We start from the raw sequence: 22,206 nt of genomic DNA, 5'->3' as shown, positions 1-22,206 counted from the left end.
TTTGGAGAGCTAATAAACACACATCAGATTTCTACAGTTTCCTCTTTGCACAGTATTTCCTAGATTCATTCATTTCTTGGCCTGTAGGGGACCAGGGATCACTTTATTGTTTGTTTTTATTTTTATTTTTTTTTATTCCTGAGAAGTAAAGCTCTGAGCTGAGGCAACAAGGCAGATTCAAAATTCTTACATGACTTATTTATCTTCTAACTTTTTTATAAAAGGTACCTCTGATTTACTGGTAACAATCAGAAAAGTCAGACTTGAGGAAATACAAACATTCTCTAGCAACTACCCAATTTAATTGCTAAATGAAAAGCATTTGATTTACCAAATTCCTCCTCTACATCTATCGATAGGCCTGTAATGTTTCTCTGCCCGAAATTCCAGCTTGCCAAGCTTTACTTTAGGCTTTTGTTATATTTTTTCTTTTGACAGGATTAGTAGTTAAGAAAGATTTAACATTTTAGATTTTACTTTGAGCCCTTAGTTTTCTATTGCCTTTGGGGTCAATGGCCTGTCCAAAACAAGAAAAGGAAAGTAAAAGGACACACCTTAATATTCTATAATGCAGATACAAAATATAATATCTAAAGTTACGAGGACTAAGTTTAGTTATAGTAGCTGATAAGTAAGCCTGCTTTATCTTTCAGTATTGTGAGTACTGTTTTTTACTCCTGGCTTTTTATAGTAGTTTAATATTTGAAATATAATAATTATTAATGCAGAGCATTCAGATAGCATAATAATTAAACTGTATATGATCCTAGTCCATTCGCCTTATTTTAATACACAGACTTTTTGCTGTTTCTTTTACAGATCTTGGCTGCTGGAGAAGGTAATAAGGCCTTAGCCGTCAGATCTGAAATGTCAGTTGCTGACTTTAAAAATTCAAATGAAAAAGAGATGAAGAAAGAAAAACGTATTTTAAGACAAAACTTAATTTTAGGTGGTGATGGCAAAGAGGAGCATATATTTAATTCACAGCCTGGTCACTGCCACAAGAAGCTTGTAAGTATTTGAAACAGAAGATATGTTCATTAGACTTGCATGTGATATGAAAATTTGATGAGCAGAAATTCTTTATTTACATTTTTTTACCCTTTTTTTTTTTTTCTCTTTTCCTTCTTGCATGCATTGCATTAACTTGTTTTTTAAAGCAATCTGAAAGTCAGATTTTGAGACCAGGGGGAGACAGCACTATATGGACTTGAAAAATATTCAAAGTGGCAGTCAGTAGTGTACAGCGTACTTATAACACATTATAGCCCTCTACACTTATAACTGTGGCAAGATCTATCGGCATCTCTATTGTGCTGCATAAACAAACATAAAATCCTGGAAGTTTTAGTATTTCCCTAATGACTTAACCTTTCTTATTTTTTGTACACACAGCTAATTCTCTGGCCTAAATATTTAGGATTGGATTCAGTTCAGTATGAAGACTTCTAATGTTAGGGGCATGATTCACTTTTCTAACTATAAGCATCTAGGACCTTTTAAGATGTTCTTGAACAGATTGGATACCCTGGATATCTTTGGCATCTGTGGCACATCTTCTAGCACTGTGTACGGATATCTCAAATATATTATGGCATCTCAAATGCTACTAAATTCCTCGATTTAGGCAACTGGATCAGGCATTTGAAGGTGTCTAAATCTGATTTAGGTTCTAAACTCCTAGAGTCAAATGGAGATTTAATTTTTTCGATAAAAATTGATACCTAGTGACATTATAGGATTTCTACAGTCTTACCTGGCCTCTACGTACTCTACAGATTGGTACAGACATGATGTGTCATGCCTTAGTCTGAGACTGTGGATGTGTCAGATACCAAATGTCTTAATAGTCCATCTGAAATGGCTTCAGACACTTATGTTTAAGTCAATCAAACTTATAAAAACAGTATGTATCAACTATAATGGGATTTTAGATGCACTGTGCACCTGCACAAATTAAATACAGATGTCTGAATATTAGGCTGAATCCCACACATGCTATTTCACATCTTGATTACAGCAGTGACTTATGGCTTTGGAAAAGATCTGCTCATCACTCCTTTCTAGAGCAATTAAGAACCTGCTATTAAGACTTGCAATTCTTTGATTAATCTTGGGGATTTTCCACGTACCAGTGAAACTGGCAAAATACCATATATCTTGTGGACAGTCTTTACTATCATAATACCAATGGTCCAGCATCCAAGTAGAGTATAGATTTGTTACCTTTTCAATGCTTAGTCCATGTGTGGACTTCTAAAGAAAACAAAAGTACTTTTAGGCAGTTCAATATTAGTATAGATCTTGATAGGCTTAGTAGGGCTGGGAAAGCTGGTAATTTATTCACTAAATAACTATTCTTGATATTATTAAATATATATTGTTAATAAATATTTAATATTTCTTAAAAATAAATAATTCATAGTTAAATAGACAACAATTTGTTCAAATTTGTCAGTGTTCTTTTTGTAGGTACTTTTTATCAGTAACTGGAAAGATGGAGTGATTTTTTTCGTTTGTTCCCCTGTTAATGGTTCTGTACTTCTTATATAATGGCATTATTGCTGCTGTTAAGTATTTTCAGAATTAAACAATTTATTGAAAAATATTACTGGTTTTGATGAAATGTCCTTTGCCTTCAAAGGTAAATACATGATATTATTCTATTGTTTTGTTTTACATTCTTTCAGCAAAGTAAGGCTTCATTACAAGGTATATTTTTGAAAGCACATTTATCTTATGCTGGACATAATTTTTATATTGCCACTTCTTTATTTTCCCTCATTATATTATCTTCTGCTGTCTTTCTAACCAAAGAGGCAAGTACTGCTGTCCTATGAATTGTCAGTGGATTCTATTAATGATCCTTTTCGAAGACAGAGGTTAATGAGTGCAGCGACTGTTATTACAGAAAATTTAGGTAAGTCATTCTGCAGTGTTTTTCCTGATAATTGTATAACCTGACCTAAGAGATTGAAATGTCACAAACAGTCAGCATTATTTTAGAAGTCACTAGGGGAAATTATGTTGCAATCAAATGTAGATTTCCATAAAATAAATATTCTTGTATCTCATGTAACTGCAACTGTAACTTGCAATTGCCAAGGATAAATCAAGCCTGACCGATTTGATTGCCTTGTACAATAAATTGACTGGGGTTTGTGGATGAGGGGAGAGCAATGTTTTCATTTACCTTGACTTCAGCAAGCTTTCCCCACAATATTTTTTCATCCAAGTTAGGGTTTTAGGATCTGCATGGGTGAACAAGCAGTTGGACCAAAAAATGGTTGGATATTTGGGCTTCAAATGTCTGGTGAACAGGTTGTATTCTACCTTGGAGGAAGTCAGTCTGTTCAACCAAGTAACAAGTGATAGGATTCAATGATGCCATTCTGCTCACATGAGGCTGAGTTTTCTTTTCAATTTTTTCTATGACCGATTGTCTCTTTCTTCATACTATGAAATTCCACATAAGATTATTCATATGTCACTTTTCCTCTTTGTCATTTAGAGCTGCAAGAGTCAAAACTGAAATGCCCTTCATTATGGAAACGTTTTGCTCCGAAGTATCTAATTTGGAATTGTTGTCCATTCTGGAGAGTAGTCAAAGAGAAGGTGAAATTGATAATTTTGGATCCATTTGTTGATCTCTTAATCATGGTTTGCATTATTGTGAATACCTTGTTCATGGCTCTGGAGTACCCTGACATGCCACCTGATTACCAACGAATGATCTATATAAGTGACAAGGTAAGTTAGATCTGTGTTAGAGTACATATGGAGTTACAACCCCATATTTATACTGGGGCATTCCCATAAAGAAATATACTTTTTCAGTGACATTTTGCTGAATTTCTTTTTCCTCTTTCCAGGTCTTCACCCTGATTTTTACAGCAGAAATGATTTTGAAAATCATTGCTCTAGATCCTTATAATTATTTTCAGCAAAAATGGAATATTTTTGATAGCATAGTTGTTATGATTGGCCTAATAAGCTTTAAAGCAAATCTGTCGTCTTTCAGACTGGTAATTGTTTATTTCTTCTTTTATAAAAGTACTTGTGTTGTATAGATTTGTAGAAGATTCTAGCAAAATTCTCACAAATTATTTTGATGATGTATCTGTTAAATCAGTTCTCTACTAGTAAATAGTAAGCCAGCATGAATGTTTAATTAGATTGGATATTAAATGAATATTACAGAATACATTAAATATGTTTATTAGACTGTGTATATTGAATATTACAAATCCTCTGGCTCAGTGCACCCCCTCAGAGATTTGACCTAGCAGAGAGTTCACTGATTCCCTGTTAGGTTTGTACAGTGGCACTGCTCAACTACATTTCAAATCTTCAATTAGGAAAACATACTATCTCAGTGTTTTAATGAGCTTAAAGAGAGTAAAAGTTCCTTCACAGCTTTTCCTTTTGAGTTGAGATTTCTAAAATAACATAGCTTTCTTCAAGGCTTAGACTTGGCCTTGAGGTCTCCTCAAGGGTTTCCTTAATTTTAGGGAAAAGGAGGAGTAACTCTGAGATGTCTATGTATAATGTTACTTTTTTTGCTTATATCCTTACTTGTGCATTTAGAATGCAAAATTTACTAATTACTTCTAACATTCTTCATAGCTTTTCAGAGTCATCACACCTAGAAATTAAATTGAATTCTGTTTCGTCTTGTTTATAATGACTGAGAGATTTTAACAGCCCTGAATGCTAATTTGACTAAAAATGTCCTTTTTGCTCATGAGGGTGCATAAAACAGATCCCATCTGGCTTTTCAGATCCTATTTTAAGTCTGTTGAGTGAGAGGTAGAAAAAATTCTTTTTTCAATTTTTGTCTGATTACATTTGATTTAGTCTGAAATGTAATCATTTCATAAGCCTTATCCAAGTATCTGTAAGCCACTTGATTTTTATTACTATTATTGTTATCACTATTAATGTTAATTGACTTGCAAATACTCGTATCTAACATAGCACAAACAACCTGAAAGCTTCCTTTGGCAGTTCACTCTTCTCAGTAACATTAACCAACTGAGCTCAAGCACAGTGCTTTTGGATCAGAACAATTATAAACCTTACTTCAGGGGAAAAATTATGATGGTGTTATTGAATACAGCATAATACATGCAGGATCTGTTTTTTATGTGTGCTGTGTTATCTATGCAGTGTTCACCACTCACATTGTTCTCTTGTGTTTTACTTACAGCTCAGGATCTTCAAATTGGCAAAGTCCTGGCCAGCCTTAAATACTCTTATGAAAATAATTCTAAACTCAGTTAGTGCTCTGGGTAACCTCACTCTGGTTTTGATGATCACTGTGTTTATTTTTGCTGTAGTAGGAAAGCAGGTTTTGGGCAGTTATTATGAGAATTATTACTATAAAATAAACACTGATGAGAATTTGCGCTGGCATATGAAGGATTTTTGTCATTCATTCCTGATTATATTCCGGATATTATGTGGAGAATGGATTGAAACCATGTGGGAATGTATGGAAGTGGCTGGAAAAGGGCTATGTCTTCCCATTTTCTTGCTAGTCCTGGTGATAGGAAACCTGGTGGTGAGTTTCAAGCTATTTTTCAGTCCCTACTGAATGCATCCAGTTACACTGGCATCTTTTTTTTTTTTTCTGAGGCAAAATTTATAATTTGAAGAGTATCCACACTCTCCTCTTCTGGATGTTACTTAAAATACATTTTCCTTCTGTCTTTTTCCCCTTTTCACCTGTCCTTCTCTTTCTCACCCAAGAGGTAGCTGCTAAGCAAAATACACAAAATTATTTCTTCTACCCAGACTATAGAAGTGCAGTGCTTCTGATAATTTGATGACTGATTTCTTAATCTTTTTTGTTTCTAGGATCAAATAATCAAACTTTGAAGTGCTTTTAATGCTTATCAACTTATCCTTATATTATCAAAATTTACAGTACCCAGATTTTCTGGTCTGTATGACATATAGTAGATGCAACATATATATACTCGAAGATTAAATCTTTTTCATCTGCTTCATTTGTTAGTCTATACCAGATCCTTTTTGATGGTGGTGTTATTAAAACTTATCTTTGCCTACTGTTTTTCAACATCTACTACCTCATACTACGGATATCAGAGCATGAGAAAATATATTTGATATACCCAGACCCTCACTTCCTTTCTTTTTCCTCCTGCCTTTCCATCCAGAAGGAGCGATATCACACTATATTAATATTCCAGTATAACAGTAAATAATTTAATTGCAGTGGTGAGATTGAGATTTTTTTATCTAAGGAGGGTTTTCTGAAATGCTTTTTCTGTTAGCAGTAGTGTCTCCAACTTACTTTAACTATTTTAAGGTGCTCAACCTATTCATTGCCTTGCTGCTGAGTTCGTTCAGTACTGACTCCTCAATGGGACAAGAGGAAACTGGACAAATGACTAAATGTCAGATTGCGATTGCACGGATTCACAAGGGCCTGCAGTCTGCAAAAGACAGAATTTTGGATCGTTGTGGCCAAATAATGAAACGAAACCTCAAAACAACAGCCAAAAAGAAGACTTCAGTGAGAATTTCTGCCAAAGACACAGAGGAAAATAACTATGCCATGACAGATGTCAGAAAAGATACAGACAACACTTGCTTTGACAATGGATATTGCAATACTGAAGAGAGTTCCTCAATAACAAGGAAATACGAAGAATCTTTAGCCAGTTGTAGTACCTGTGTTCCCATTGCAGTAACAGAGGAGTACACTGATGAAGGTGATGATGAGCACAGAGTATGCACAGAAATAGAATACAGGAAACAGGTAAGGAATATTAATATTTGAAAAATTGTTGTAACTTGTATCTGTAAATATAATCTCAAAGACTCAACACTAAATGTTTTCCCTTCTGTCATTTCTGCCATTTTACTTTCTTTGTTCTTCTTGTAGCTTCAAAATGCAAGAGCTACCAAATAATTATTCAATAAGGGATATTGAATATCCACTTTTCATCACTCACCTCATTGATAGCCATAATTCTATTTTTATCTATCTTGTTTTAATTTATTGTTGTCAATTGCTAAATGAAGTTTGATCAACAGACATTCTTTCTTTTTGTCTCCTTTGCCTTACAGATAGCACCTGGAATTTTTGGAAGTCAGGCCTCTTGTGTTGCTTATATGTTGCTTCTCAGTTGCATGGAATCCAAAGGGAATGCAAATAAAGGCTTCACTTTAAAAAAAAAATCTTTTTTTTTTTTTTTTAATCCCCTCTTAACCTCTATAATACTTTGGACTCCCCTTTATAGCTCTTGATTTTATTGTGTTGGGCAGGTTTAAGCTCAAGTCTTTCTGAATGTAAATGACGTATTTTTACTGCCATGAAGTCAATAACAGTGCAATTCGTTTGCCTGTACGTAGACATTTAGGGATATTTGAGATACTTCAGGTCTCTGTCTCATCCACATGGGACTGACAAATAAGACACAGAAGCAATAGGAAATCTTTTTGGCATCTGGAGGCCAGGGATATGTAGAAACACTTCAGATGACATTAGGTATCAGCCACAATTAGATACTCCATGTAGATGTCTGAATCTCAAGATTCCACATACTACTCACCTCATAGATATCAAGTGCCATTTGAGGTGCTGAATTATCTCATATGGCTTCTAAATGCACCTCCAAAAAGGTGTCTGTCAGTTCCTGTAGATCCTGTGTTGTATTTAACTATGGAACATATATGTCTTAGGCACCCCTAGGTATCTTAAAGGACACAAAGCAGTTTAGGGCAAGTAACTGAGTTAAACCCTTTGTGGCCTCTGCATTCAACACTGTCCCTTTCTGCATGTCCATATTACTTGTATGTTGCCCACTTTTGCACTTCATGTTTTCTCCTATTTTGCTTTCTTGATGCTTTTTTAAAATTTTTCCTTATTTTTGCTTTCTTCTCTCCAATGATGTATTTTAACATAATGGAATTTTACCTGATGACTTTCATTTGAGGAGGGTGATGTGTCTAAATGAAATTCTGTTTGTGACAGCATCGTTACTTTTATTATATGTGATGCGATTTCTTAGAAAGGATATTGAATGCTGGGTTTGAGTATGATGATTTATATGCATGAATGCATTTTAGTTCAGAATCACTGGGTCATCATCTGTGTCATCAATCATCCACTGAGATTTTTATTCCTATATAAATATTTTTGCCTATAGAAAGTAAGGGTAATATCTTTTAGCCCATTGAGAGTATTGCAGCTGGGTATGAAATGTCCAGTAGCAGTTTCAGCTCAGCTCAGTGCACAAGGACCTCAAGTTAGCTACTTTTAGAAGCCTGCATTTTTCACAGGCAGTAGTAATAAGAAGCAGCAGACTCCAATATGCTTTCTCTGCCATCTTTTATCAGAAGGTGAACAAAAATAAAATTAACCCTTTGCAGACCTGTACTAAAGGAAGTACCAATAGAAGCTGTCTTGTACAACATAAGAATGAGCTATTTTGCCATTTTTTCACATAAAGCAAGATAGAAAGTCATTTCTAGAAAGTAGCTTCTGATTTTCATTTAAGTCTTTTTATTAATTTCTGCTTATATTTCCAGCAACCACACTGAAGCAGGAATAAGCTTTCCTAAGGTGTTGCAACTGTGCTATTTTTCTTAATAGTTAAAACTGAGCATGTGGTGATACGGGGTTTAGCTCATCTAGAAAACACATCTAAATGTGTAAGCAGCAAGCTCAGGTGGAACGTCAGGTTTTGATCACTATACTGTACCTAGATTAGCCTGCTAAAGATTTTATTTTATGAGTATCTGTTGTGTTATGATTATGATATCACCATATTTTAAATCTATCAGAACAGGTATTTGGGCTCAAAGTGCAGTTACCTAGCATTATGCCATGGCAGAAATGTCAAAAGTAGGTGCTATTTTTGGATGGATTATCATATGATTAGTGTCTAGGTGGACTGGTAGGATCCATTTTTTATGTTTTGATTGTAAGAGGAGGCATCATAGTGGGATATCTTTGGACAAGTTCTCAAAGAAACAGAAATTGCCTGTCACCTTAGAATCATCTGTGCCTATTTGAAATGTGTTATCCATAAGAATTTGATGACGATAAGAAATTCTTTCCTTGTTGCACTGAAATCTGGTATTACTAGGAATCTGTAATGGCAAAAGGACTCATTGCTGACTGGGATCACTTAGCTCCTTTGCCTCCAACTAGAAACATGAGACTGTTGGGGTACACCTCCAAAGGTTGCTACTGAACCAGTTCATTGGAACATAGTGAATTGAATGCAGGAATCCATCAGTGGGCTAAATGTAGATCTTGAGGAATGAACTTCCACAGTATACTCACAGGACAATAGTCTTTGACATTGAGGAAGAAACCATACTTTTACATGCCTTTTAGGGATATAAGTTCATTACTTGTAAAAAGACAAATATGCTACATTTTGTGGATTATTTAGCTTCTGTTAAAGTATTTTGACTTTTAGTAATGACTTTCAGGAAGAAAAATTAGGAAAATCAACTGTTTTGCATTATTTTATGCAGGGAGGCAGATTAAGACATCGAGAGCAGTGTCAGAGTTTGAGCGGCTTCAGTCAGATTTCTGGGACTTCTGAAACTACAAGTGGTTTTTCAGAAACATACCAAAAGAAAGAGCAAAAAGAGGTAATTATAAGTTTCATAATTTTGTGGAGTATGCTAGAGATAAAAATTGTCACAGTGTTTCTCTCATTCAGCAATGACAAGACAAACTGGGGTTTTCCAAAGAGTAGCAAGTGTAATCCTGCTGGAGATGGTACATCTCTCTAGACGTAATAATAGTTTAAAGCATGGAGATTTGTCTCTTATAAACAACCATGGATAACAGTGTAACATAATATATTATTTTGTACAAAATAAATAAACAAATTAATCAAGAAACACACTTGCTTTGAACATATCTGATATATATTATTCATTTTTATAGATAATTTTGTTTGCTGTCATCCTTGGATGCAAAAATTTGTTCTCTGGAAACAATTTCCAAAACAACCATAATTCTAGTCTAGAAACTTAGTTTATTCTAGTAAAGTACAGTTCCACACCAAAAAAGGTGAAGAATCATGGCTTGCCTCCAATGACCCAGAAAATGAAATGGAAGTTCAGCAGCTTTCTGGTTTACTACCTCCAAAAGTCAAACCACTTTAGCATTTTCTGATTTTAGATAAAATTGCCAAAAGTTTTGTTTGTTATACTTTATTTTGATATATTTGTATTAAAATAATATTAAAATATTAAAATGCCCATGGATTTCAATAATTGCATTTTTGTCTATGTTGAAGATTCTCTACGACCTTAAGTTAGTGTAGAGCAGCATGGCTTTCAACAGAAGCAGTTCTCTCTTCTTCTGGCTTCTCATTCTTAACCCTATCCTCATGCCTTCCCTTTCCATGTCATACAGGGCACTTCCACCTTATGGCTGATAGATTGCTTTATGCCTTTTTCTTTATATTTATTTTCCTTATTGTCTTTAGTTTTATAGATGTGTAGGTTACCTACGAATAACTACAATTCTTTGAGATGCATAGACCATACATACATTTCTTTCCTGCTAGACCTTCCCATCTTCAAGCCTTTTGAGATGATTTGTATCTCTGAAAATGAAAAGAGAATTGAACTGGCATGAAGAAATCAGAGTTTTCTCTAAAGTAAAGTTGTAGCATAATATAATCACTTCTAAACATTTTCCTTCTTACAAGTTGAATTAATAGAAGAAACCAAGAAACTTATTAAAACCAAGAAACTTATTAAATTAAAACCATGGAAACAAAGATTAGGGATTAGCCTTTTCTGCCCTTATATTTGTAGTTTTATTTTGGTAGTTCAGCAACATTAAGATAATTTATATACTGCAGATTTTATTTTGTGGGGAAGAGGGTGATAAGTTTCATTTATTTTAAATCTAGTAACCTTATTAATGAAAAGCAAATGCATTCTCTTTTTGGCCCTTCTCCTGTGCAGAATTGTGATGCTAGTAGCTATTCTGAAGCCAGCACTGTGGATCCAGTTATTCTTCTGGAGGTGTTTCCCCAGCCTAAAAAGTCACACCTACCTAAGGACTGTTTTGCCAAAAGTAAGAATCTTTTATGTATTGCATTGACACCAAATGAACCAGTTTTCAAAGATATCGGTTTGGAACATTTCCAAATTGTCAGAAGCTGTTTGCCTGAGAAACTTGTTTATAAACATAAAAACTCAAATGAATATACCTGAAGCCTGGACAGAACTGGAGCAGGGTTGGGATGCCTGAACACAGGCATTTAGTACCATATGAGATGCCTGAAAATAGGCAAGACAACTGCATGAAGCTGGCAGAACTGTCACAGAAGCTGTAGAATATCTCAAGAAGTCTAAAATGGTTCTAAACGCCTGTGTTTAGGTAGCAAAATGACATCTTTGGAGTATGATTCAGTCTCATCTTGAGACATCAGACTGTAGATATCTGTATATGAGCAAAGGCACTCAGCACTTCTGAAGGGGCAGCTGAAGGTCAGTCAGGATATGTATGTGTTGCTACCTGGTATCTTAAATGACACTTCAGCTGAATTTGTCTGAGCTGCCAGTACAGTGGATGAATATCCAGTCAGTGCAGCTAATGGAATTCGGATGACTGTACAGCTTATCCCAATGTGGACAACTATCTTTGATTGCCTGAACTGCTCCTTAGGCTCTCATGGTTCAACCCTAATACCTTTACAGATTAATGAAGTATGTTTCTGGCGCAAAACAGTGAACAGAGGATCTAGTTGTAATGTCTCTGTAAAATAATCAGTAAAAATAATGATTTACTAAGCCACTAGTAAGTTCATATCTCTTTTCAAAACAAAAAGAATAAATACAGAAAATAAAATAAGCAAATTTTTTGAATAGGAGTAATGGTGTTTTAGATTAAATCCTTGCAGAAGGGCTTGTGGGCACAAAAGCTTCTTTGCTTTTTCCGTGTATGAGTTGGTCTATTAAAAGCGATTATTTTGGCCTACAAATTTTGTCTTTTCTTTAGCTATAGATCGTTTCAGCCACAGCATCATCCCATAGGTAAAAAAGCACATTCTTTGTACAGTCTGTAGAAGCTCATTTTAAGATGTCTTACAGTTTTCAGATTCCATGTTGTCACATTTTCCATAGAACCAATATGCTGTTCTTTTTCTTTTCAGGTTGTGTTGAATGTTTCCCATGTTGTGTAGTGGATATCACTAAGTTTCCAGGCAGAACTTGGTGGAAATTTAGAAAAACCTGCTACAGAATTGTTAAACATAACTGGTTTGAAAATTTTATAATTTTTATGATAATATTGAGCAGCGCAGCACTGGTAAATTTAATTTAATTTCTCAGATTTTGCATTGATGGTTGTCACTAAAGGAAAAGAATCATTATATTTAATTTATTTCTTCTACTCTTACATTCCTTCCACCAGGGAGAGACAAGAGTATAATAAACATATCCATTAGAAGTTACAAGGCTCTCCCCTGCTTGGATAAGATATTTAAATTATGGAGTCACGGTCTTCTTCATAATTCTTCCTGAATAGTTCTGCACAGTCTCGTGTGCTTAATTGGGAGGCTAAACCAGGGTCTGAAATTACTTAGGAAATCTTAAAAAACTAAGAGTAATTCTGAATGTTTAAAGCAGACTAACTGGTCAGTAAAATTTTATATTTAAAATCAAAGATTAAGATGATCAAAATATAAATGTGAAGATGACTGTAAACTGGTAGGTGACAATGTTTCATTACTACTCTCAAAACTAGTTGGTAACCAAACACAAGATAACAAAACAATATGATTTCTTTTCATCAAAGATGTATTGTGGTGTTGCAGACTTTCACATTTACAAGGTACTGTTGTCCTCTTGCAAAAAGGGACTTGTCCATTTTCTATTTTTATATAAAATTGTTTGCTGATATGGAATTTCCTGAAGAAGAAGGGATACCATACCATCGGGCATGTCCATTGCTTGAAAGTAAAGGAAATGTGTTGGTGATTGTAGAAAGAATGCATAGAAAAATGTCCCTGTGATAGTTTCACAGATTTGAATGAGGATAAGAGAAAGGGAAGTTTTTAAATCCTCTGATGTGCTCTAGAGACACGCTGGGCTCTTGAGTAAGTGTAAAAGAGAAGGATACAAGAGGAGATGAGTAATTTATATTTAGCAATTGTAAGGTATGGGAAAGGGTTTGGTACAGGGTGGCTTCTGATATGTCTAAGAAAAAAATTAAGTAAAAATAATGACAGACATGGATTTTTAAGGGGGAGGTAACAGTGGTGAAATTGGATGGGTGAATCATTAGGCATGGCAGCAAAAGAGAAATTAAGATGGAGATATAAGGAAGGGGAGAAATGGATGAAAGGAAGAATAAAGACATTGCTAGAGACCTGGTGAGGAAATAATGCTGATGTTAGAAGGAACTGGGAATGGATTTATCAAAACCTTAAAATAAATTAGCAAGGCAGCAAATATAGTAAACACAAGTGAGCAATGATGTAAATTACAGCAATCAAGAACACATTTTTCTAAACCTTCGCTGATATTAAAGCTATGTCAGGGTTTAGGTGAAAAAATGTGAAACTCCATGAATAAACAGTTCCAGATAAGGTGTTTGTCATGTTTTTTCGTATCTGTATTACAACTCTACAGGCTGACTAAAGATAACTCCTTTTGAGATCTAAGTCTGAAAAACAGTGGTTAATGTGCTTAATTCAAGCTTTATTATGAAAAATTCATAATTTGGGAAGTCAAGAGTTTTGGTAGCCACAACTGACCCTCATCAGATATTTTTTGAAGAAGTGTTGGGCGTAAACAACTGAAAGTATAGGATTTTTCAACCAACCTGAAAATGAGACTGTACTTATTTTACAATTTAGGCTTTTACTTCTAAGTATAAAACTAAGTGGTGGCTGCCCAAAATGTAATATGGAATAGTCATAATAAGCCCAAGTGTGTATTCTTGTTCAATTTTAAAATAATTTTCCATAAAACTAATGAACTCTTTTAAAGCTGAGTTCTGAAATTCCAGGCATTTGAAGATATTCACCTGAAGGAAAGAAAAAATGTGAAGATGCTCCTCGAGTATGCTGATAAAATATTTACCTACATCTTTTTTATGGAGATGCTTCTGAAATGGGTAGCTTATGGTTTGCACAGTTATTTCACAAATGCCTGGTGTTGGCTTGACTTCATCATTGTATGTGTAAGTATTATATTCAGCTTGTCTTACATTTTTAATTTAGATATTTTCTATATAGAGAACTACGTGTAAAATCTGATTATGAATAAACATTTACAAATGTAAAAGTTTCCAGAAGCTGAAAAAAATTTCAGTCAAAAGAGACTTCAGGACAAATTTAATTTGAAATTGTAGATAATAATCAGAAGTTGCTTAAGAAAATTTTATTAGGTATCACTGTCATTGAGGACCATGTTGGTTATATAAACCTTTCTGAGTGTAGGGAGAGTGCAATTAATGAGCAGAAATAAAACTAAAATAATTAAGACCATAGAAAAATGTGAAGCTGCTGGCAGATCCAGCACTTAGGAAAAAAAAAAAAAAAAAAAAGAAGAGTTGCTTCCTTAAAGGAGAAGAAATTTAGATGGCAAAGGGAGTTGAAAAGTAATGTGGAAACATGATTTACCAGAGTGTTAAAGACATGGGAAAATATGTTTTGTTTTGCAGCCAAATAACTCCAAGCAATCATTTATATAGGTATAAAGAGAAATGATGAATCATAGAATGATTTGGGTTGAAAGGGACCTTTAAAGACCATCTAGTTCCAACCTCCCTGCAATGAGCAGGGACATCTTCAACTAGATCAGATTGCTCAGAGCCCCATCTAAATCATCAATAGTGAGATGTAAGAGGTGCAGTGTTCAACATATACGTATTTATTCTGAATTCAGACAAATTTAAATTATATAATCTTGCCATATAAAAATGAAATGTTTTTGCTTGTCAACAATAGACTGGCAAGATACTGAAGTTAAGTATTTCAAAATAAGCACATCTAAACAGCTGACTTCTGGTACTGTCAAGGTAGCTGTTTGATAGCCTCTGAATAGTTAGCATTGAAGGTTGTGAAGTACTAGGAAATTTCAACAGAAAACTCTAATATTATGACTATTTACAAAGAATATATAGCATTAATTTAACAATTACAGTTCTGTAATATTAATAGCAGTGCTGTCCAAAACAGAGGAAAAACATGAAAATATGCAATGGCTGGACAATAAGATGACAAATTCAAATAGGAAGGAAGAGACAAATAATGAACAGTGAAAAAACCTCCTAATTATTGGAACAGTTTTCTAATATTTTCAGTTCATTTCCTCTTCTGAAAATTTGAAATGAAGACTGGGTATATTTTTAAAAATAATTTTTGTTTCCACATCACCATCCTAAGTTATGATAAGGAATTACTGTGTACGCTTCTGAGAATAACTATGCAGAAAATGGGGATAATTTATTTGAATAATTTTTTTCTGGCCTTGTAGTGTATGAAATTACCATAGTTACCAATTTGATTGTTATACTCGCATTCTATTTTTTTTTTTTTTCTAAAGAAAGGAAGAAAAAAAAAAAGTGTTTCGAATTAGAATTAAATATTTTTATTTGAAAAATGTTAGGAAACAGTGAAGTAAAACTATGATAACTTTGAATGTGTATTTTCTGCATTTGACCTTCTAGTCAAAGACACCATAACATTCAGCCTATGATCGTCTACTGACACAAATAAAATACATTTTTGTATACCATTTAATAATCTCAGTTTCAATTCAATGAACACAGCTGTCATTTGTTTCCTGGGGACTAAACACTGTTTCGGAAGCCACATCACTTTGTTCCTCTGGGAGTGCCCTGAAATCTCTCAGGACTCTCAGAGCATTGAGGCCTCTACGAGCTTTGTCAAGATTTGAAGGGATAAAGGTAAGGATACCGAGGATGCTTGTGCTTAGTTTGTAATAGCTACATTTGAAGTTTTTGTGAAAATTACAACTTGAATCTCTGTTTTGGGACGTGATGGCATTAAGATGGTTCAGATCGCCTACTTATATCTTATGGTTGTTATTTTGAAATAATACCTAACACTTTCACAGAAATTTATTAATATAAATGAGGTAAGGAAATTGAATTATAATATGCTACCACAAGGAATTATTACATATAGTAATGTGAGCACTGGAACATTTTTCCATGTTTCCAGTTTCAGTGCAATTCGCAGAACAAATTGAACAAGAATTCTTTTTTGACATACTTTTCTGAAACCTATTATTTGGTTTTCCAGACATGGAAAAATTTCATCCAGTGTATTCGGCAAATTCTTCTGAAAAAAAATGAATACGCTTGAAAAAAAAATAGGAACTATTTTTACTTATTTGTCAATAGAAAAGAAGCTATATACGTGGTTATTACAGAAAACAAACTTTAATGTAAGGAAGAAATCTGTACTGTTAAAGTTGTAGTTTTTCAGCCTCCATGGCATAAGAACTGTAGTTACCTCAGTTGTTTCTTAATTTTTTCTTATTGCTTGAGGCAAGAAATTGATATGTGGAAAAGTGGATTAATTAATGATTGCTTCAGTGGAAACTCTTAATTTTTTTATAATTCCTTTTCGTAATTCCCCTTGTTTAGACTGTTGTGTTTATATCAAGTCATCTTGACAGTTATCTTGACAGTTATCTAGACTGGCTCACATGCCATATTTCAGATTCTCCAGGGTGGATCTGAAAGATTACAATCCTTTCAAATTTAAATAGGGCGGGATTGTCTTAATAGGAAAGTGGTTCTTCTAACTCAATTTTAAAAGCTGTGCTGAGTGAATCTCTAAAGTCAACGGGGAGAAGTAAAAAATCATATAATGCAAATCATCTGACCTGTATTAGATCACAGAATGTGGTGAGACACTAACTTAAGGCCCCAGGTTGGATATGGAGCAAATCCTCCTGGAAGTCATGAAGCACAAGAAGGAATCAATTAGAAACAGCCAGCATGAGTTCAGGAAGGGCAATTTTTGCCTCTTAAACCTCAAACATCAAGCCTTCTATGATGAGATGGCTGAGGGAGGGATGAGCTATCCCTGTTCTCAGATATTGGTTACATCTGGTTTGGATAGGTGAACTATAAGCTAGGCAGAAAATTTGCTGAACTGCAAGGTTCAATGTGTAGAGATCATCAGGATGAAGTTCAACTGGCAGCTGGTTACCAGTGAGTCAGAGATCAATCCTAGGACAAATACTGCTTAATAGCTTAATTAACAACCTGAAAAATGTGGTAGAAATTGTATGCAGCAAATTCACAGATGATACAAAATTGAGGGTGAGCAGTTAATACACTGGGGCAAGGCTGCTCTGCAATGAAATCTTGACAGACTGGAGATATGGGCTGCAGAAACCTCAGGAAGCTCAGCAAAAGCAAATGCAACAGCTTGCACCTGAGCCAGAATAACCACACGTGATGGTGGCACACTGAGATATGAGCAGCTTTGCAGAAAAGGACCTGGGGTGGACAGCATGTTAAACATGAGTCATCAGAACAAAAAGGATCTACCACATATCGGGCTGTTTTAGTACAACTTTGGCCAGAACACCGATGTAGTTCACTCTTCTGTTTTTGGCACCTGTGAGACTGAATCTGGAGTATTGTGTCTAGTTTGAGGCTCTCCAGTGTAAGAAAGATATTGATGTACTGGAATGTCCAGTAAAGTGCCACCAAGATGGTCAGGGGACTGGAGAGGAGAGGCTGAGAGAATGGAGCTTGTTCTGTCTGGAGAAGAGAAGGTTAAAGGAAAGATCTGATTCGATTCTAATTAGATAGGTCTAATTGTTGCCTTTAGCTACTTAATGGGTGCTTATGCAAGAAATGGAACTAATGTTTTCCGGTGGGCTCACAGTGAGAAAATGAGAGAGAACTAGTTGGCTGTGAGGGAGATTCCAATTAGCTACCTTGGAAAAAAGATGAGAGTGTTGGTGTATAGCATTGCAATAGATTGTCCAGAGAGGTTGTTGAATCTCCACCCTTGGACAAATTCTGAACTTGACTCGTCAAAATGCCAAGCAACTTGATCTATGTTGGAACAGCTGATCTTCAGAGGTCCCTTCCAATGTGCTTCATTCTGTGAGTTTCTAGTATGTGGATATGACCCAAGGCCAGGATAAAAGGCTCAGAATTTTCTCACAATGATAACAATGAAACATTTTTTGAGATATTTTCACTATGCCCCACAACAGAGTGGCGAAAAATGGTGAAAGGAAATAGATAATAGTTCTCAAATTCACAAATATGGTTCACAAGTTCTCAACAAGTATGGTTCTGCCTGTTGGCATCAATGTGTTGGGTTTGTGAATATGAGTTCTTATCACTGCTTGTCACCAGCACAGACACCAAAAGCTGGAATCCCATTTTCACTAGTACCATATCTGGAAGAGGCTTACTGCTTATCATTGGTTTGCATTCATCTTGTCCTCTAGCAAGTCTAAATGAAGGAAGAATGCTGACCAAAACAACTCAGTCTTCTGGAAGCCAAAATTCCCTCCTTTGTGTATAAGTGCAGTCAGTTGACTGTGGTTACTAGGTGAGGTTCATTTTGTTATGGAGAGCACGCTGTTCTTCTGTCACAAAACTCCTCTAAGATAAAAGAGAAGGTTATTTTTGATATTGCAGTAAATACAGATCATACAACCCATACCTGATTTTTAAATCCCATAGCTACTGCAGACTCATAATCTTATTTTATGTAATCGTTTTACCCAAGGATAATTATGGTTGCTGTCTCTTTTAATTCCTTCCTCAAAAAGACAAGATAGATATGACAGAATTATGTGTTAAGACAAACTTGATGATGGGCTGAAGGATGGCTTTAAATTTGTCATATACTAGTTTTTATATAAGTGCGAATCTGCAATAGATACAGAAGAAGAAAAAATAAGTTGTTTTGTAGGAAGGTGTTCTGTTGAATGTGACTCATTCATTCTTTTAATTCCTTTTATTTATTTAAGGTTGTTGTGAATGCACTCGTGGGAGCTATCCCCTCAATCTTGAACGTTTTGCTCGTCTGTATTGTGTTCTGGCTCCTATTTAACATAGTAGGAGTAAAATTACTTGGAAAAAAATTTTCAAAATGTATACTCAAGAAAGGAAATATCAGTCTAATTGATAAAAAAGATGATTGTACTGTCTATAATGGAACATGGACAAATAATGATGTAAACTTTGATAATGTTGGGATGGGATATTTGGCTCTTCTCCAAGTGGTAAGTTCAATAAAAACATTTGTTTTCTTCAAGGAAATGTGTTGAAACTGTGTTGAGCAGCCCAACCATGGAATACCACTACGCTTCTATTTATCTCACTGAAACTGGGGATTTTTTTAAAGCTTCCATAAATGTTTTTCTTATCTATAAGCTGCTCAGCTCCTCCTAAAGAACACTTCAGCATATGCAAACTTCTGTTAAAATTAAGCATGTGTTTCATGACTTTTCAATTTTGTTTTAATTTTCATTAACATACTAAGCTTGAAATACTCTGCATGTAACCAGATTTAGTTATTCTCATTTTCTTTAGTAAAAGTTAGTTCAGAATGGATGAAAAAGAAAGAGTATGATGCAGTTTATTTATATGAAAATATAAAATAGAGAGTTCTCTTTTATTATATAAGTCATGCAGTATTGAGATGCTAATTTATTGATCTTGCTAATACCACAACAAAGGAGAGAAAAGCATTTTTAAAGGTGACTGTTACACCTGTATCTATTATAGACGAAGTTCTTTGCCCTGTATCTACTCCAAAGTGTTCTATAATTCTGCAGAGTTACTAAAAATTGCAGGAAGAAATCCTCTGCTGTTTTCTTAGAAATTGTTTTTATCCTTTTAGGATATATTTGCTAGTTAGGCTGAAAATTTTACAGCTTTTTCAAAAAGCAGAGAATTTACAAAAATTTCAAGTTAACAAGAGTTAATATTAAAACACATTTCACAGGATTCATGGCCATTTTTTTTTTAATTTTCAGGAAATAATTTATTTTTTTTTCTCTTAACCAGTCTCCAGTGAATCATACTTCCAAGCAGGTCTTTGGAAGTGATGCACATTTTAAATAGCACACTGCTTACTTTTCCACAAATCTTAACATATTTATATTAGCTCTGCCTAATTTTTTATTTATTTTTATTTTAGTGATAACAACCTTCATAATGCATTTTTTTCAGGCAACGTTTAAAGGTTGGATGGATATTATGTATGCAGCAGTGGATTCACGTGAGGTATGTTACGAAAATTAAATTTTAGTTCTTTTCCCTTCTTTCCTTTTCTATCCATACAATTCATTTTTCTTTTTTTTTTTTTTTTTTTTTGCAATATTGTCAAAAATACAAGTGAATGAAAGCTTCAAACTACGCAGTAAAACAATAATCTTTGGAGTACCAAATGTCTGGAATTTAGACAAAAGAAAGCTGGTCAAAATCGAGTGACACCACACAAAAAGCTACTATATCAAGAAAGCAGAGGGCAAGATGTTGCAACTTTTGGACAAGTCTGTTTTGGAAACAGAGTTCAGAAGGCCTTGGAGAGAAAAAAAATTCCTTATTTTTTAAATTTGTCCAGTAGCATTAAAATGACATGCATGTTTAGAAGTTATTTCTGGAGGTTTTCTCCCCTATATTTGACATACTCACTATTTCTTCCCCATTTCCATGTGTTGTTTCTCACTATCTCACTAGTACAGTGCATTTTAACTGTTCTATATCTAATTTAATTTGCATTTTCCTTATCCATTCAAGCACTGTACTCTTGAATGTAGTGAAATAGCTGCTAATTAAAAAGATCATTCCCTGTAGGGCTGATCATAGTGAGCTGGATTTTTAAAACCCCTTCTTGTCTGGGGTAGCATTCAAGGAGGTAGTAGTTCACTATTATCTTTAGTCTGAGATGATTCACTAATCTAGGCATTCACAGTATCACTTCTGATTGGAACTGTTTATCTATTACTTAAGAATTTGCTGGAGCTGAATTTGGCTATATGTCTTTGTAATTATCTTTACAAACAGTAACAAGACAGTTGTTCTACTTGTACCTCTAAATAAAGGTTTAAATGTGGAGAAATAATTTATTCCTCCTGACAATAAAAATATTTGTTGTTAAAAATTGGAAATTATAAAGCGGTGTTTATCTGATTTTTACTAATATAATTTTTCTGTTTTGATTTTGTTTTAACAGATAGATGAACAGCCAAAGTTTGAAGCATTCTTAGCCATGTATACATATTTTGTGATTTTCATTATTTTTGGATCTTTCTTCATGCTTAACCTTTTCATTGGCGTGGTTATCAGCAACTTTAACCAACAAAGGAAAAAGATAAGTACTACATGAGCTAATTGAGGGTCTCTTGTAATTCAAATTTGATTAAGTGAATGCTAGCTTGACATCTAGATGTCTATCATTTTCAGGTAACTGGACAAATTAAAAATAATATTTAGATACCAAATTTCAAAAATAGAAATCTGCTTTTCCTCAAAACTTTTAATAATTTACCTGTAAATTCTATTTTCATGCCAAGTCCTTAATTTGTTCTAGGTAGGAGAACGAGGAGGCAGGAGTGGGTAGTTTTAGAAAACAGAAGCCAGAAGAAGTTATAAAGACTGCTACAGGAGAGTGGAATTCTTCTGCTTTGGAGAACAGAAAAACTCTTTTTGCTGAGAGCAAACACATAACAAATATGAGAAGTATAATCAAGAAACACTAATGCTCATGGGAGAAGTAACCACTGCTTTTCTGTTAAAGAAACTTGAAAAGATCTTGTTAATCAGAACTTCTTCTAAAACTAGCTGCATTTAAAAAATCCTGTCGTCAATAAAGTAACCCAACAGATTAATTTACTAAGTTTTTAAAAATTTTGGCATTGAGATCCAAGCCATGGCCCCAAGAAGAAGCCATCTAGAAATTTAAAGACTTCTTAAAGCCCATGAATGCTTCCACTTTTCTCCTCATAGTTGTTCGATTCTCTGGGGTTTTTTTATTCATTAAGAAATGGAAGGCAAAATCTTAGAATGGAAAATGCAACAACCATAGAAAAACAACAGTCAGCCTTCCCTGGTATACTTCAGCTTCCTTGTGCCAAACGTATTTGTCAACTGAGTTATTTCCCTAATTCATTTAGGAGCTTAAAGGATCCAGAATATCAAGGGAAATTGAGTCAAATTAATCCACTTGG

The 22,206-nt window shown here is 34.4% G+C and overlaps 1 protein-coding gene across 1 annotated transcript in view; it reads left to right on the top strand.

Moving 5' to 3' along the window:
• Window positions 1-22,206, top strand: part of LOC104530370 (sodium channel protein type 5 subunit alpha) — a gene marked incomplete at its 5' end in the record, with an annotated part of 31,835 nt that overhangs the window by 4,804 nt on the left and 4,825 nt on the right. The window contains 13 exons of the mRNA XM_029086719.1: window positions 820-1,011; window positions 2,818-2,920; window positions 3,512-3,750; window positions 3,873-4,025; window positions 5,210-5,563; window positions 6,335-6,787; window positions 10,975-11,086; window positions 12,168-12,322; window positions 14,027-14,200; window positions 15,794-15,931; window positions 19,000-19,254; window positions 20,207-20,260; window positions 21,213-21,354. Of these exons, the coding sequence (XP_028942552.1) occupies window positions 820-1,011; window positions 2,818-2,920; window positions 3,512-3,750; window positions 3,873-4,025; window positions 5,210-5,563; window positions 6,335-6,787; window positions 10,975-11,086; window positions 12,168-12,322; window positions 14,027-14,200; window positions 15,794-15,931; window positions 19,000-19,254; window positions 20,207-20,260; window positions 21,213-21,354 (2,524 nt within the window). The remainder of the gene's footprint in view (window positions 1-819; window positions 1,012-2,817; window positions 2,921-3,511; window positions 3,751-3,872; window positions 4,026-5,209; window positions 5,564-6,334; window positions 6,788-10,974; window positions 11,087-12,167; window positions 12,323-14,026; window positions 14,201-15,793; window positions 15,932-18,999; window positions 19,255-20,206; window positions 20,261-21,212; window positions 21,355-22,206) is intronic.

Source organism: Antrostomus carolinensis, unplaced genomic scaffold (assembly GCF_000700745.2).
Source record: "Antrostomus carolinensis isolate BGI_N321 unplaced genomic scaffold, ASM70074v2 scaffold18729, whole genome shotgun sequence".
Classification (NCBI taxonomy): Eukaryota; Metazoa; Chordata; class Aves; order Caprimulgiformes; family Caprimulgidae; genus Antrostomus; species Antrostomus carolinensis.
This window is presented reverse-complemented; position numbering and strand designations above follow the sequence as displayed.